The sequence below is a fragment of the Scyliorhinus torazame genome, chromosome 13 (genome assembly GCF_047496885.1).
Source record: "Scyliorhinus torazame isolate Kashiwa2021f chromosome 13, sScyTor2.1, whole genome shotgun sequence".
NCBI lineage: Eukaryota > Metazoa > Chordata > Chondrichthyes > Carcharhiniformes > Scyliorhinidae > Scyliorhinus > Scyliorhinus torazame.
The window spans coordinates 82,410,917-82,428,873 of NC_092719.1; the positions used below are offsets into that span (position 1 = coordinate 82,410,917).

Genomic DNA, 17,957 nt, shown 5'->3' on the forward strand with positions numbered 1-17,957 from the left:
GATAGTCTAGTAAGTAGAGTTATATGCATGAGTAGTGATTTACTGCGTATAATAAATGTGTTTTGATTTGAATCTTACTAATTGGTGCGTTGAGTTATTGATCAGTACTTGAACTTGAACCTCGTGGCGGTATCATAAAGATACCTGGCGACTCTTGAGCAAAGGTTATAGAAACAGAACAAATTCAGTATAGACCCAACAGGCAATGAATTAAGAGCCAACCAAAGTTAGCAACACTGCTTCCTCCCAGCTCCTCTCACCGTCACCCATCTATCTTCATTCTTCGGAGTAACTACATCCCTGAAGCTACTATCTATGACCACCTCTGCCTCCCGAATGATCCGAAGTTCATCCAGCTCGAGCTCCAGTTCCCTAACGCCGTTTCTGAGGAGCTGGAGATGGGTGCACTTCCCACAGGTAAAATCAGCAGGAACCTGATGGCGCCCCTCACCTCAAACATTCTGCAGGAGGAACATTGCACTGCCTTCCCTGCCATTCCCCCCTAGATAACTTGTGGTAAAAACAAGAAAAAGAAAGAGCTTACCTGATATTCACTCATTCCCTTAGGTTAGAGGAGGTTGCCCTGATGTCAAGTGTAGTGTCTCGGGTTTAGCAACTGCCCAACTTAAATACAGGTAAAAATAAAATACTTAACCAGCAATCACTGCGTTACATTTAGTTATTGTTGTTAAATCTTGTTAGCCTTATCCCTAGTTTCCAAGTTAAGGTAAAGAACTCATGCCTTATTGTTATAGTTACTCAATAAATCTTTGTTGTTACTGGACAAGTTTGAGTCTTCTTCAACAAGATTCAGAGGATCTCACCATCAACCAAGGATTGAGTAATACGTGTTATCGATCACGCAGGTAACACAACAGACAGTATAAATACTGACCTTGCCAGGGATGCTCACATCCCATGAACAAACCAAAGAATGAAAAAGGAACTTCTGACTTTGTGATGCAGGTTTGTAAGGTAGCTGAAGATGGTTGGACCTAGGACACTATCTGTCGTGTTGGGTGTTCTGATGTATAAACAATCCAACACGGCTGGAGATGGTGTAACTCAATTTTATTAACTACTTAACTATAACAGCACACTGCTAACTTGGTAGGTGCATTACCAGCTAATCTGTGGACTCTGTCCTATTAATATCTGGGTGAGGCACTCAGCACATGGTGAATGTCTGAGTGCCAGGCTCTGAGCCCGGTGCTCTGAGCTGGCTGCTGCTGGAATGAGCGGGAACTGTAATGTCCCCTGTTTTTATAGTGCGTGTGCTCTCACTGGTGATTGGCTGCGATGTTATGTATGTGTTGGTTGGTCCTACTGCATGTCCATCAGTGTGTGTTTGATTGCACCATGATATGCTGATCTATATATGATGACACTAACCTGAGGAATTCTTCAGTGATATCCTGGAGCTGGGATCGTGAGGTGGCACAGTGGTTAGCAAGCGACCCGGGTTTCATTACGACCTCGGGACTGTGTGGAGTTGCACGTTCTCCCCGTGCCTCCGTGGGTTTCCTCCGGGTGCTCCGGTTTCCTCCCACAGTCTAAAGAGGTGCAGGTTAGGTGGATTGGTCATGCTAAATTTCGCCTTAGTGTCCAAAGATGTGGTTAGATGGGGTTACAGGTTATGGGGATAGGGCAGGAGGGTGGGCTTAGGTAGGGTGTTCAGAGGGTCTGTGCAGCTTTTTAAAAAAAAATATTTTATTGAAACTTTTTGGTCAACCAACACAGTACATTGTGCATCCTTTACACAATATTATAACAACACAAATAACAATGACCTATTTTATAAACAGAAAATGAATAAATAATAAATAACAAAAATGAAAACTAACCCTAATTGGCAACTGCCTTATCACAAGTAACACTCTCCAAAAATATAATTTAACAGTCCAATATATAATTATCTGTAGCAACGACCTATACATATTATACAGTATATATTAACAACCCTGAGAGTCCTTCTGGTTCTTCTGGTTCCTCCTCCCCCACCACCCCCCCCTCCCCCCCGATCCTGGGCTGCTGCTGCTGCCTTCTTTTTTCCAGTACGAAGTCTTACAACACCAGGTTAAAGTCCAACAGGTTTGTTTCGATGTCACTAGCTTTCGGTTCTTTTTTCCATTCCATCTATCTTTCTGCGAGGTATTCGACGAACGGTTGCCACCGCCTGGTGAACCCTTGAGCCGACCCCTTTAGGATGAACTTAATCCGCTCTAGCTTTATAAACCCTGCCATGTCATTTATCCAGGTCTCCACCCCCGGGGGCTTGGCTTCCTTCCACATTAGCAATATCCTACGCCGGGCTACTAGGGACGCAAAGGCCAAAACATCGGCCTCTCTCGCCTCCTGCACTCCCGGCTCTTGTGCAACCCCAAATATAGCCAACCCCCAGCTTGGTTCGACCCGGACCCCCACTACTTTTGAAAGCACCTTTGGGCTTCTCGAGCACCTCGCACACCTATCCTCCACCCCAAAAAATTTACTGAGCCGTGCTCCAGTCATATGCGCCCTGTGTAATACCTTAAACTGAATCAGGCTTAGCCTGGCACACGAGGACGATGAGTTTACCCTGCTTAGGGCATCTGCCCACAGCCCCTCCTCGATCTCCTCCCCCAGCTCTTCTTCCCATTTCCCTTTTAGTTCATCCACCATAGTCTCCCCTTCGTCCCTCATTTCCCTATATATATCTGACACCTTACCATCCCCCACCCATGTCTTTGAGATCACTCTGTCCTGCACCTCTTGTGTCGGGAGCTGCGGGAATTCCCCCACCTGTTGCCTCGCAAAAGCCCTCAGTTGCATATACCTGAATGCATTCCCTTGGGGCAACCCATATTTCTCGGTCAGCGCTCCCAGACTCGCGAACTTCCCATCCACAAACAGATCTTTCAGTTGCGTTATTCCTGCTCTTTGCCACATTCCATATCCCCATCCATTCCCCCCGGGGCAAACCTATGGTTGTTTCTTATCGGGGACCCCCCCAAGGCTCCAGTCTTTCCCCTATGCCGTCTCCACTGTCCCCAAATCTTCAGTGTAGCCACCACCACCGGGCTTGTGGTGTAGCTACTCGGTGAGAACGGCAATGGGGCTGTCACCATAGCCTGTAGGCTAGTCCCCCTACAGGACGCCCTCTCGAATCTCTTCCACGCCGCTCCCTCCTCCTCTCCCATCCACTTACTCACCATTGAAATATTAGCGGCCCAATAATACTCACTTAGGCTCGGTAGTGCCAGCCCCCCCCCTATCCCTGCTACGCTGTAAGAATCCCTTCCTCACTCTCGGGGTCTTCCCGGCCCACGCAAAACCCATGATGCTCTTTTCGATCCCTTTAAAAAAAGCCTTCGTGATCACCACCGGGAGGCACTGAAACACAAAGAGGAATCTCGGGAGGACCACCATCTTAACCGCCTGCACCCTCCCTGCCAGTGACAGGGATACCATATCCCATCTCTTGTAATCCTCCTCCATTTGTTCCACCAACCGCGTTAAATTTAACCTCTGCAATGTGCCCCAATTCTTGGCTATCTGGATCCCCAGGTAACGAAAGTCCCTTGTTACCTTCCTCAATGGTAGGTCCTCTATTTCTCTACTCTGCTCCCCTGGATGCACCACAAACAACTCACTTTTCCCCATGTTCAATTTATACCCTGAAAAATCCCCAACCTCCCCAAGTATCCGCATTATTTCTGGCATCCCCTCCGCCGGGTCTGCCACATGTAGTAACAAATCGTCCGCATACAAAGATACCCGGTGTTCTTCTCCTCCTCTAAGTACTCCCCTCCACTTCTTGGAACCCCTCAACGCTATCGCCAGGGGCTCAATCGCCAGTGCAAACAATAATGGGGACAGAGGGCATCCCTGCCTTGTCCCTCTATGGAGCCGAAAATATGCAGATCCCCGTCCATTCGTGACCACGCTCGCCATCGGGTCCCTATACAACAGCTGCACCCATCTAACATACCCCTCTCCAAAACCAAATCTCCTCAACACCTCCCACAAATAATCCCACTCCACTCTATCAAATGCTTTCTCGGCATCCATCGCCACTACTATCTCCGTTTCCCCCTCTGGTGGGGGCATCATCATTACCCCTAACAGCCTCCGTATATTCGTGTTCAGCTGTCTCCCCTTCACAAACCCAGTTTGGTCCTCGTGGACCACCCCCGGAACACATTCCTCTATTCTCATTGCCATTACCTTGGCCAGGATCTTGGCATCTACATTTAGGAGGGAAATAGGTCTATAGGACCCGCATTGTAGCGGGTCCTTTTCCTTCTTTAAGAGAAGCAATATCGTTGCTTCAGACATAGTCGGGGGCAGTTGTCCCCTTTCCTTTGCCTCATTAAAGGTCCTCGTCAATACCGGGGCGAGCAAGTCCACATATTTTCTATAGAATTCGACTGGTAATCCATCCGGTCCCGGGGCCTTTCCCGCCTGCATGATCCTAATTCCTTTCACCACTTCATCTACCTCGATCTGTGCTCCCAGTCCCACCCTTTCCTGCTCTTCCACCTTGGGAAATTCCAGCCGATCCAAAAAGCCCATCATTCTCTCCCTCCCATCCGGGGGTTGAGCTTCATATAATTTTTTATAAAATGTCTTGAACACTCCATTCACTCTCTCCGCTCCCCGCTCCATCTCTCCTTCCTCATCCCTCACTCCCCCTATTTCCCTCGCTGCTCCCCTTTTCCTCAATTGGTGTGCCAGCAACCTGCTCGCCTTCTCCCCATATTCGTACTGTACACCCTGTGCCTTCCTCCATTGTGCCCGTAGTCAGCAAGTCAAATTCTACATGTAGCCTTTGCCTTTCCCTGTACAGTCCCTCCTCCGGTGCTTCCGCATATTGTCTGTCCACCCTCAAAAGTTCATGCAGCAACCGCTCCCGTTCCTTACTCTCCTGCTTCCCTTTATGTGCCCTTATTGATATCAGCTCCCCTCTAACCACCGCCTTCAGCACCTCCCAGACCACTCCCACCTGGACCTCCCCATTATCATTGAATTCCAAGTACTTTTCAATGCACCCCCTCACCCTTAGACACACCCCCTCATCTGCCATTAGTCCCATGTCCATTCTCCAGGGTGGGCGCCCTCCTGTTTCCTCCCCTATCTCCAAGTCTACCCAGTGTGGAGCGTGATCCGAAATGGCTATAGCCGTATACTCCGTTCCCCTCACCTTCGGGATCAACGCCCTTCCCAGCACAACAAAGTCTATTCGCGAGTAGACTTTATGGACATAGGAGAAAAACGAGAACTCCTTACTCCTAGGTCTGCTAAATCTCCACGAGTCTACACCTCTCATCTGCTCCATAAAATCTTTAAGTACCTTGGCTGCTGCCGGCCTCCTTCCAGTCCTGGACTTCGACCTATCCAGCCCTGGTTCCAACACTGTATTAAAATCTCCCCCCATTATCAGCTTTCCCATCTCTAGGTCCGGAATGCGTCCTAGCATCCGCCTCATAAAATTGGCATCATCCCAGTTCGGGGCATATACGTCTACCAAAACCACCGTCTCCCCCTGTAGTTTGCCACTCACCATCACGTATCTGCCCCCGTCATCCGCCACTATAGTCTTTGCCTCGAATATTACCCGCTTCCCCACTAATATAGCCACCCCCCTGTTTTTCGCATCTAGCCCCGAATGGAACACCTGCCCCACCCATCCTTTGCGTAGCCTAACCTGGTCTATCAGTTTCAGGTGCGTTTCCTGTAACATAACCACATCTGCCTTAAGTTTCTTAAGGTGTGCGAGTACCCGTGCCCTCTTTATCGGCCCGTTCAGCCCTCTCACGTTCCACGTGATCAGCCGGGTTGGGGGGCTTCCTACCCCCCCCCTTGTCGATTAGCCATCCCCTTTTTCCAGCTCCTCACCCGGTTCCCACGCAGCTGTATCTCCCCCAGGCGGTGCCCCCCCCGCCCATCCCCTCCCATACCAGCTCTCCCCTCTCCCCAGCAGCAGCAACCCAGTAATTCCCCCCTCCCACCCCCCCCGCTAGATCCCCCGCTAGCGTAATTACTCCCCCCATGTTGCTCCCAGAAGTCAGCAAACTCTGGCCGACCTCGGCTTCCCCCCGTGACCTCGGCTCGCACCGTGCGACGCCCCCTCCTTCCTGCTTCTCTATTCCCGCCATGATTATCATAGCGCGGGAACCAAGCCCGCGCTTCTCCCTTGGCCCCGCCCCCAATGGCCAACGCCCCATCTCCTCCACCTCCCCTCCTCCCCCCAACACCACCTGTGGAAGAGAGAAAAGTTACCACATCGCAGGATTAGTACATAAAACTCCTCTTTCCCCCCTTTTTAACCCCCCTCTTCGCCCCCCACATTCGCCCCACCACTTTGTTCAAACGTTCTTTTTAATAACCCGCTCATTCCAGTTTTTCTTCCACAATAAAAGTTCACGCTTCATCCGCCGTCTCAAAGTAGTGGTGCCTTCCTCGATATGTGACCCACAGTCTTGCCGGTTGCAGCATTCCAAATTTTATCTTCTTTTTATGAAGCACCGCCTTGGCCCGATTAAAGCTCGCACTCCTTCTCGCCACTTCCGCACTCCAGTCTTGATAAACGCGGATCACCGCGTTCTCCCATTTACTGCTCCGTGTTTTCTTTGCCCATCTAAGGACCATTTCTCTATCCTTAAAACGGAGGAATCTCACCACTATGGCTCTGGGAATTTCTCCTGCTCTCGGTCCTCGCGCCATCACTCGGTATGCTCCCTCCACCTCCAACGGACCCGCCGGGGCCTCCGCTCCCATTAACGAGTGCAGCATCGTGCTCACATATGCCCCGACGTCCGCTCCCTCCGCACCTTCAGGAAGACCAAGAATCCTCAGGTTGTTCCTCCTTGCATTGTTCTCCAGTGCCTCCAACCTTTCCACACATCGTTTCTGATGTGCCTCATGCATCTCTGTCTTCACCACCAGGCCCTGTATGTCGTCCTCATTCTCGGCTGCCTTTGCCTTCACGACCCGAAGCTCCCGCTCCTGGGTCTTTTGTTCCTCCTTTAGCCCTTCGATCGCCTGTAGTATCGGGGCCAACAGCTCTTTCTTCATTTCCTTTTTGAGCTCTTCCACACAGCATTTCAAGAACTCTTGTTGTTCAGGGCCCCATGTTAAACTGCCACCTTCCGACGCCATCTTGGTTTTTGCTTGCCTTCCTTGCCGCTGTTCTAAAGGATCCACTGCAATCCGGCCACTTTCTCCTCCTTTTTTCATCCGTATCCAGGGGGGATTCCCTTCTGGTTTACCGCACAGTGTTTTTAGCCGTCAAAATTGCCGTTGGGGCTCCTATCAAGAGCCCAAAAGTCCGTTTCACCGGGAGCTGCCGAAACGTGCGACTCAGCTGGTCATCGCCACACCCAGAAGTCGGTCTGTGCAGCTTTGATGGACCAAATAGCCTACTACTGCGCTGTCTCTGGAGTTGACTGACCTCCAACATCCACAACCTTCTTCTTCTGCTAGACATGACTCCAACCATTGAAGAGTTCTGATACCCATTGACTTTGTCAAGGCTCCTTGCTGCCATACTCAGTTAAATGTTGCCCTGATGTCAAGGACAGTAATTCTCACTTCAACCCTGGAATTCGGCTCTTTTGTTTATGTTTGAACCAAGCTTGTATTGTGGTCAGGAGCAGGATAATCCTGTGGAACCCAAACTGAGCGTCGTGAGCAAGTCATTGCTGAGTAAGTGCCGCTTGATAGCACTGTTGATGACACCTTCCATCACTTTGTTGATGATGGAGTGGACTGAGGGGCGATAATTGACCGGGGTGGATTTGTCCCATTTTTTTGTGGACAGGACCCACCTGGGCAATTTTCCACATTGCCGATTAGATGCCAGTGTTGTAGCTATATTGGAACAGCTTGGCTAGGGGTACGGCAAGTTCTGGAACACAAGTCTTCATCAGTACAGCTAGTATGTTGTCAGGACGTGTGGGCTGGATTCTCTGTTGCCCAACGCCGATTTTGTAATTGGCGATTGGGCAGAGAATCGACTCTGATGCCCAAATCGGGGCTGGGCACCCGTTTGATGCCGGTCAGCCATGCTCTGCCCCCTCGGAAATGGCGCCATCGCGTTGCACGTCACGTTGGCATGTCATTAGCTGACGATGCTCCATCCCCGATGGACGGATTTCCCGACGGTGCAAGATACGTGTGGTCTCAGCCATGCGGTAGCCAGGCGTGGTGGCGACGGACTGTGTCCAGCGCTGCCACACTTTGCCGGGATCCGTGCCACTGGCCGAGGGGAGTTTCCGCGAGGTGTGGGTGGCCAAGGGGTGGCCTGTGGAGTCGCAGATGGCAGGTCGGGTCCACGCACAGGGACGCCATGTTGTACGGCACGACCGCTGCAGGTCATCAGCCATGCACATGCGCGGCCAGGGACCCGGCCATTCTCTGCCCTGTTTCAGCACGGGAGCCGGAGTTTCATCCAGCGCCGGTGCTAGCCCCTCACCGGTCCTGGAATCGGTGAGAGTTTCACGCATAATCCTTGGTCGTAAAAGACCACACATGCTCCGTTGGTGTCAACACTGGGGGCTGGATTCTCCGATTTTTCTTTTAAAGAGTATCCAATTCATTTTTCCAATTGAGGGGCAATTTAGCATGGCCAATCCACCCAGCCTGCACATCTTTGGGTTGTGGGGACGAAACCCACGCAAACGCGGGGAGAATGTGCAAACTCCACACAGACAGTGACCCAGAACCGGGATCGAACCTGCGACCTCGGCGCCGTGAGGCAGCAGTGCTAACCACTGCGCCACCGTGCTGCCTGGATTCTCCAATTGTGAGGCGATGTCCGGAGCATGTGTCTAGTGTTACGACGAAAACGTTGGCGCTGCCCCCGCACCGATACTCCACCTGGTGGCGTGCTAGTAACCACACCACGTAAAACTCCACGCGCTCCCGATAGAATCGGCCGGAGAATTGCCGGGTCCGTGGCCATGCATGCGCACGGCGGCGACCTGCAAATGAATCAAACTAGGTCGCAGCACTTTAGGCTTTTGGGGCTGTTAAACATGGGAATTTGAAACAGTGAATTTGTAACTTGGCATCGCATGAAAAGACTGATGTGGATCAGCAGAAATATGAAATGCACTTTTGACTTGTTTACAAACTGTAGTAAACTGTTAAAAACATTGAGATTGTGAGTGTGAAGTGTTGTGGGTGGGTCAGGAATTAGCAACGGTTTCACTAATCATGAGTCTGGGGAACAATTAAGGGAGAGAGCTTGACGCACGTGTGATACTTTGTTGGAGACGTGACCAACCAAACAAGGCAATGAATCCAGGATGTCCTGCATTTGAAGGGGTTCTCGTTTATTTTGACTATTTTTGCTGCAACTCTTTAGCCTCTACCATTTGTCCTGCATTTCCAGGACAGCCTGTTGGAAACTGTGGGGGGGGGGGGGGGGGGGGATTTTCCACCCGTCCCCAAGGCGTGTTTTACGGTGATGGGATCGTCTATTCCTGCTGCTGTGAATGGGACTTCCCACTGAATCCACCCCCCCCCCCCTTTCCCTCCCCACCGCCGTGGGGTTTGCCATCGGCAGGGCTGGAAGGCCCCACTGGAAAATCCCACCCTGAAGTCTCTGCATTGAGTATGCACACTAGGGGGCGCTACTATATGAATCCACCAGCGTTCGCATGCTGTCCAGGCCATGAAGGAAGGTGGAAACAAGCAGGTGAGTGCGAAGCTGGTGTTGAGACATCAGAAGAACTCTCAGAATCAAAGAGATTATCTGGACGGAAATTCTCTGGCTGTTGCGATTCTCTTTTCCTGCCGGCAGCACACCCTTGGCCTTGGGTTTCCCAGCGCCGTGGGGTGGCTTCAATGGGAAATCCCATTGACAAGCGGTGGGAGTAGAGAATCCCGCTGCCAGTAAATGGCGCGACGCCGAGAAACACGCGGCTGGGGGAACGGAGAATCCAACCCCTGATTATTGCATTGTCTTCAAGAGCAGGGCAGCCTAGTCGAGCCTTTGTGTGAATGGTCTGCTGAAGTTGACTGGTGGAATCTCGTGAGGGCAATGGGGGTCTCGGGCGAGTGGTTGGAGAACTGGTGAGAGCCCCACGCTGCCTTTTTTTGAGGCGGCCCTTGCAACATGGTGTTCCGCTCTGTGGTGGACCAAACACTGGGGGTGGGGGCTGAAGTCCCACCCACCGAGAGTTGTCAGTCAATCACAGGCTGGCAGCTCTATTGAACAACAGTGCCAATGGGAATGCAGTGGCTACTGCCGGTAGAACACTCAGCCAAGGCCTAGTATCATTGCTGTATCCCAGACCACAGGCATGTAATGCTGGAAGGGGGAGCGGATTCAGCAGAATGGGCAGGAGGGTGTCTTTCAGTGGGCCCCCCCTTCCGAGCGCTGGAATCCTTGATCAGGCACTGAGTGGCTTTGACCGTGGGACAGACCCCCACCCACTCCCTTGCACGCCACCCCCCACCTGCCACGGGGTTCATACCAGAAACAACGATGAGAGGAACTTAGACAGACATGAATTACCCAATTAAGGGCTCAATTGGCAGCAGGGCTAGAAGGATGTCTGTAGGCCATTCCAACATGGTCTTAATTGGGAAGGTGGTGAAGTCCTCAGCCTCCACCCTCCTGTCTGATTAAATGCCACTGCCTCCTCCCTCCCCCCCCAATCCTCAGCGGCTGCTAAGCCTGCCAGGAGAGAGGGCACAAGATTGTCTGAGGGGACTGTGCTGTAATATTACACTGACCATTGCAATACGATTGTATGACTTGAAGTATAAAGTAGAGAATGCTGTGAGACTGACTGAATTTATTTGTGAGTCATTGCTCCACTCGGTATATAAAGATGGAGAAGTGAAAACAAGCTCACAGTCCCTAAATCAAACCCAATGTTCTGCTTGAATGAGGTTTCCAGTCACCAAGTCAAGCGATATCATCTATTTCACACACCAATCCTTAGCAGTTTTCATTTATCAAGACAATTCTTTCAGCAAAGTGGGTTATAAATTGATCTTTATTGGCATTGCAGAATGGGCAATAGTCACACACCTTTTGAAAAAGGAAATCAAACTGTGCGAAGGAGGCTGCCCATTCTCTATTAACCATATTGTGCTACCTTCCAGGATAGATGGATAGCCCAGCCTGTCTCATTCAGAACAATCTGTCTCTTATACAGTGATAGCCTATTTCCCTCTCAAGCAGTGAAGTTGACTTGTTATGGATTCAATCTTCAAGAGATCTGAGAGACTGTTGGCCCCAAGGCAGCACAAACCTAATACACCTCATCAATCATTGTTTCTGTTTAATATTTATTCAAGGCTCTGTGTTAATACACAATAATGAAATAGATGTCAATACTAACAGTCAGGATATCCAATCCAAAACTAATCACAGCACTGACTGTTCACAGATGCAAAGATGTAGTCTGTTGCTGCACCACCCATTAACCTCTCAGAAACATCTGACGCAAAAAAGTTTTAATCCCCAAATGACCGACACTTTGATGTCTCTCCTGACACCTCACTTTCCCCTCCTTACACTTCAATAATATAGTGCATTATGCTATGGCTGTGTTAGAAAGGTGGCTGTGTAGGGCCTTTTTTTCAATTGATTCATGGGATGTGAGCTTCACTGGCTAGACCAGCATTTATTGCCCTTCCCTAATTGCCCTTGAGAAGGCAGTGGTGAGCTGCCTTGAACCGCTGCAGTCTATGTGGTATAGGTAGCCTGCGGAATAGGAAGATCCCAGACTTGACTTTCTGGGCAGGGAGGGTTGGCCAAGGGGAAGAAATACCATCAGGCTGGATGGCCACTCATGACGGAAATCCAGTGATCACTCCTGAAGAGTCAGCTTGTGCACACATCGAGAGCAAGGTGCGGTCGGAATGGGCTGTATTGTCACCCTCATGGCACAATCGTCCATGAGGTTCCTCAGGGTACCCAGTCCCCGTGTAGCTGGTCACCAACAAATCACCAACTTTAAAGGGAAAAGGGGAGTCACATTTGAATAAATGATGGATTTCTGCCAGTGTGGATCTCTCGTGGAGCAATGGGTAGCATCCGTACTTCTGAGCCGGACACTGTGGGTTCCAGCCCTGCTCTGGGCCTTGATGAACATGGAAGATGTGTTCTTAAGAGGAGCATTCTTTTTCTCTGAGCATCCTCGATCTGTAGAATTCTCTTCCGCAGAAGGTAGTGGAGATTGGGTCTTCAAATTTATTCAATGCTGAATTAGAGAGATGTTTGAGAGATGAGGGAGTCAAGGGTTATGGGGCCGGACAGGAAAGTGGAGTTGACACCACAACCAGAGCAGCCATGTTCTCATCAAATGGCGGGGCAGGTTCAAAGACTGATTGGCCTCATCCTGCTCCTCAGTCCTATGTTCCTATAGTGTGGCCAAGCAGGTGGATTATCAGCTTGTAAATGCTTCCAATACATCTAAAGCAGGTGGTTAGAGTGGGAGAGTCTCCTGGCCTGCCATGTTTGATGCTGTAGCCACTGGAGACAGATTAGCGACTAGTTCCAGGAAAGACACTAGCCATGGAAACAGACATAATCATGTGCTTCGTCCACATCCCCTGCCATTCAGCAGGGGAAACGAGTAATTTGAAGTATAGCAGAGCGGCCATCTGAACAAGTTGTGGCTCAGTGGTAGCACTCTAGGAGATTGTGCGTGTTTCAGTGTCACTCCAAAGAAATAAGCACAAAATCTAGAAGACCAACACTTAGGAGCAGTACTGAGGGAGTGTTGCACTCACACAAAGAATCCCTACAATGCAGAAGGAGGCCATTTGGCCCATTGAGTCTGCACCAACCCTCTGAAAGAGCACACCATCTAGGCCCAACCCCCCACCTGATCCCTGTAACCCCACCTAACCTGCATATCTTTGGACTTGGCAGGAAACTGGAGCACACGGATGAAACCCATGCAGACAAGAGGAGAATGTGCAAACTCCACACAGACAGTCACCCATGTACCAACGAGGATTCATTTTCCCTCTCATGTGTGTGTAAAAGATTCCACTATTTTGAGGAACAGACGGGGAATTTCATCCGCACCCCGGTCGGTGTTCCACCCACAACCAAAATCCCTAAAAGTATATATATCACATTGCTGTTTGTGGAATCTTGCTGCACATGAATTGACAGCTGAATTTACAACAATAGCTACACTTCAAGCGCTTATCTGGAAAGTACTTTTTGAGTCCTGAGCTTGTGAAGGGCACTATATCAATGCACGCACTTTCTTACTTTAACAAAGCCATATTTTATTGATAACTAATGACAGTGACACTGTGATACATTAATAGTTCCACCTCCATAATATCACCAGTCTCCACACCTGCCCCCACTCACCTGCTGCTGAAACCCACCTCCATGTTGCCTGGAATGGAGAGTAGGTCTTATGAGGAAAGTTTGAGGGTGCTAGGCCTTTTCTCATTAGAACGGAGAAGGATGAGGGGCGACTTGATAGAGGTTTATAAGATGATCAGGGGAATAGATAGACAGTCAGAGACTTTTCCCCCGGGTGGAACAAACCATTACAAGGGGACATAAATTTAAGGTGAATGGTGGGAGATATAGGGGGGGATGTCAGAGGTAGGTTCTTTACCCAGAGAGTAGTGGGGGCATGGAATGCACTGCCTGTGGAAGTAGTTGAGTCGGAAACATTAGGGACCTTCAAGCGGCTATTGGATAAGTACATGGATTACGGTAGAATGATGGGGGTGTAGATTAATTTGTTCTTAATCTCGGACAAAAGTTCGGCACAACATCGTGGCTGTATTTTTCTATGTTCTATGTCTTTATTATCTCTAGAAATAGAAAAATAGGAATAGCAGAATGCCATTCAGCCCCTCGAGTCTGTTCCGCCATTCAGTGAGATCCTGGCTGACCTGTGACCCAAGTTGACATCTACAACTTTGCCCCATATTCCTTAACACCTTTAATGAACAAAAATCTATCAAGATCACAATCGATCGAGCAACAATTGCCCTTTACGGAAGTTCCAAACTTCTACCTACATTTTGTGTGTGGTAGGTTTTTTATAACGTCACTCCTGGAATCTGGTTCCAATTTTTAAATTAAGGTTTGGACTCTGCAAATATCTGCTCTCACTCTGTCCTCTGTTAAACTGATCAAAATACCACACAACCTATGAATTGCCAGAGAATAAAGCCCTCACTTATGTAATCTCACCTCAGAATTTAGAGGTTGGAGTCCAGTTAAAAACCCTCCCTGAATCTCTCCATCTTCTGCGTTCCTTTTTGATAGCCCAGCCTAATCTCTGTTTCTGTGCCTGGGTGTCAAATTGTTTGACAACACACCTGTGAATGTTTTGTGACGATAAAGGTGCTAGAAAAATGCAAGGTGTTGCTTTTGATACTTAACACAAAACACAACGATGACCCATCGATTCGACTGGTTTCAAATGCGACGCCCCAAGTGTGGCTGATACGATAAAGGGGGGACTTGACGGAATGGCCACTGCTCCCAACAGTAGCCAGTGTCAGATCAGCCTGGAGACATTGGGCAGTGTTGATAATAACAGCAGCCTTCTCTCATTGTGGTTTGAGGACCGTCTGATTGACAGAATGAATGGCAATAGCATGCGAGCCAGCGGAGGGCAGAGGAAAAGCTTGTCTGACAATACCTCACGTTGAAGGCAGACAGATTTGTTTTCTGTCATTTCTCTGCTACAAGCCAGCTCGTTGGTCGGCAGGCGAGAACATCAAACGGAACCCCCCCCCCCCCCCCACTCCCCCTCGCCACCGGCATTGTTGCTGCAGGATTATCTGTCTCACTGATGTTGCTGCCATGTTCAAAACACCTGGCATTAAAACCCGAATCGCCAATCGATGGATCAGCTCTTTGAGAGGTTTAATGAATCTGGGCTGCAGTAACTGAAGGATGTTTATGCTTGCAGCTCTACTATACCCTCAAGTCTAATAAACTTCTCCAGCTGGTGGCTGTGCAGAAGGCTCCTCATACACAGGGTTTCCTGAATGAGTTAATGCAACCGTTCAAATAACATTAAACACAAGAGGGTTATAATTACCACATTCTTCTTTCGATAGCAATGATTGTCAGGAACAGGAGGAGCTGTGTCTGCGGCAGCGTTGTCAGGCATTATTCTCCCCTCTGGACTCCAGCTGGCAAACTAAACGTTGGGAGGATTTGCAGTGCTAACTACTGAGGCTTCAGCTGCAGCTCAAACATTCAGGCATCTGCTGTGTGTTTAATAAACCCCTCCTCTCGCATAGTATTGCATGTCATTGATTCTCTAAGCCTGGGAAAACTTCATCGCTGGGTTTTGGAACTGCTTTGAGCTCATATTAATACAACAGACCAGGTCTTATCTCTTTATCTGCTCAGTGTTATCTGCACTTTGAAATCACACAAATAATAAACTTCTTTAAATCTAACCAACCAAGGTCAAATTTCAGCTCCCTTTCGGGCCAGTGGCGTCCATCACCCCCTCAGAGTGAGTTTCAGAAAGGCAGGGCATCAGGTGAATTTGAGGGTGGGATTTTGGAAGGTGATGTGTGATGCACGATCAATGACCACTAAAGCGAGGTTGTAGTCCAACTGAAGGCTTTAATAAGCTAGGTGTTTGCCCCCTGCAGCTCAGCTGCAGAATGAAGGCTGCTGGGGCGGCACAGGCTCTTATACCCCGCCTTGCAGGGCGGAGCTACCATACAGCTTGAACAATAGGAAACATACAACATCTACCAATGGTGTTCCAGCATTACCAGGTACCGTAATACCTCTACACAGACTACCACATTCACCCCCTGTTAAAAAAGAGTCCGGCAGGGGTGGTGGCCTGATATTACAACATGGTAACGTGCTAGAAATTATAGTTATGGAGGTACCGTAATACCTCCGTACAGCGTTTTGTAACTATTTATAATTCTATTGACTATTTACAATTTATGATTATACACTTTTAACTATACACTTTAAAATGAAGCAATCTGTCGATCAGGGGCCCTGGTCATCCTCTGTGATCGTCGAAGCTTCGGTGGTGACTCCGGTGGAGGCTCGGGCGTCTGTGACTCCGGGAGCGTGGCCTCGATCTCTGTGACACCCCTAGACGGCGCTGGTGGGGAAAACGGTTGACCTGGGAAGGGTGCATCTGCGGGTGCGTCGGTGGGTTGGGGGGCCTAGACGGGGCCGGCGGAAGGACCGATCCTCCTGTAAGGTGCACTAGTGGGAGGGAGAGTGGGACTGGTGGCTGGGGTGTGCGTGGGGCTCCGGCGGGTGCCAGGTCTCGTAGGGAGACCGTATCTTGTCGGCCGTTGGGGTATGCCACGTAGGCGTACTGGGGGTTAGCGTGGAGAAGATGGACCCTCTCGACCAACGGGTCTGACTTGTGCGCCCGCACGTGTTTTCGGAGCAGGATGGACCCGGGAGCTTACAGCCAGGTCGAGAGCGAGGTCCCAGAGGAGAACTTCCTGGGGAAGACAAGGAGACATTCGTGAGGTGTCTGGTTGGTTGTGGTACAAAGCAGTGACTGGATGGAGTGGAGGGCATCCGGGAGGACTTCCTGCCAGCGGGAGACTGGGAGATTCCTGGACCGTAGGGCCAGTAGGACGGTCTTCCAGACCGTTCCGTTCTCCCTCTCTACCTGTCCATTACCACGGGGGTTGTAACTGGTCATCCTGCTCGAGGCGATGCCCTTGCTGAGCAGGAATTGACGCAGTTCGTCGCTCATCAAGGAGGGCCCCCTATTACTATGTATGTAAGTGGGGAACCCAAACAGTGCAAAGATGCTATGGAGGGCCTTGATGACGGTGACAGGCGATGGCGAATGGGAACCGGGAGTACTCATCAATCACATTCAGGAAGTACGTGTTGCGGTCGGTGGAGGGAAGGGGGCCTTTGAAGTCCATGCTGAGGTGTTCAAAGGGACGGGAAGCCTTTATCAGGTGCGCTTTCTCTGGCCGGCAGAAGTGCGGTTTGCAATCCACGCAGATTTGGCAGTCCCTGGTGGCTGTCCTGACCTCCTCAATGGAGTAGGGCAGGTTGCGGTTCTTGATAAAGTGGAAAAAGCGAGTGACCCCCGGGTGGCAGAGGTCCTCGTGGAGGGCTCGGAGGTGGTCCACATGTACGTTGGCACATGAGCCGCGGGACAGGGCATCAGGAGGCTCGTTTAGCTTCCCGGGACGATACAAGATCTCATAGTTGCAGGTGGAGAGTTCGATCCTCCACCGCAAGATCTTATCACTTTTTATCTTGCCCCGCTGTGCATTATCGAACATGAAAGCAACCGACCGTTGGTCAGTCAGGAGAGTGAATCTCCTGCCGGCCAGGTAATGCCTCCAATGTCGCACAGCTTCTACTATGGCCTGGGCCTCCTTTTCGACTGAGGAGTGGCGGATTTCAGAAGCATGGAGGGTACGGGAGAAGAAGGCCACGGGTCTGCCCGCTTGGTTGAGGGTGGCCGCCAGAGCTACGTCAGACACGTCGCTCTCAACCTGGAAGGGGAGGGACTCATCGATGGCGTGCATCGTGGCCTTTGCAATGTCTGCTTTGATGTGGCTGAAGGCCTGGCAGGCCTCTATCGACAGAGGAAAAGCTGTGGATTGGATCAGGGGACGGACCTTGTCCGCATAGTTGGGGACCCACTGGGCATAGTGAGAGAAAAACCCTAGGCAGCGCTTCAGGGCCTTGGAGCAGTGAGGGAGAGGGAACTCCATAAGGGGGTGCATGCGTTCAGGGTCGGGGCCTATAACTCCATTTCGCACTACGTAGCCGAGGATGGCGAGGCGATCGGTGCTAAACACGCATTTATCCTTGTTATATGTAAGGTTAAAGATCTTTGCGGTCTGGAGGAATTTTCAGAGGTTGGTGTCGTGGTCCTGCTGGTCGTGGCCGCATATGGTGACATTATCGAGATATGGGAATGTTGCTCGTAGTCCGTACCGGCCAACCATTCGGTCCATCTCATGCTGGAAGACCGAGACCCCGTTGGTGA

At 50.3% G+C, this 17,957-nt stretch overlaps 1 protein-coding gene across 1 annotated transcript in view; it reads right to left on the minus strand.

Annotated features, from left to right (window-relative positions):
• Positions 1-15,167, minus strand: part of tmcc3 (transmembrane and coiled-coil domain family 3) — a 243,912-nt gene extending 228,745 nt beyond the window's left edge. The window contains exon 1 of the mRNA XM_072471878.1: positions 15,036-15,167. Coding sequence (XP_072327979.1) covers positions 15,036-15,107 — 72 coding nt within the window. The 5' untranslated portion in view covers positions 15,108-15,167. The remainder of the gene's footprint in view (positions 1-15,035) is intronic.
• Between the last annotated feature and the right edge of the window lie 2,790 nt (positions 15,168-17,957).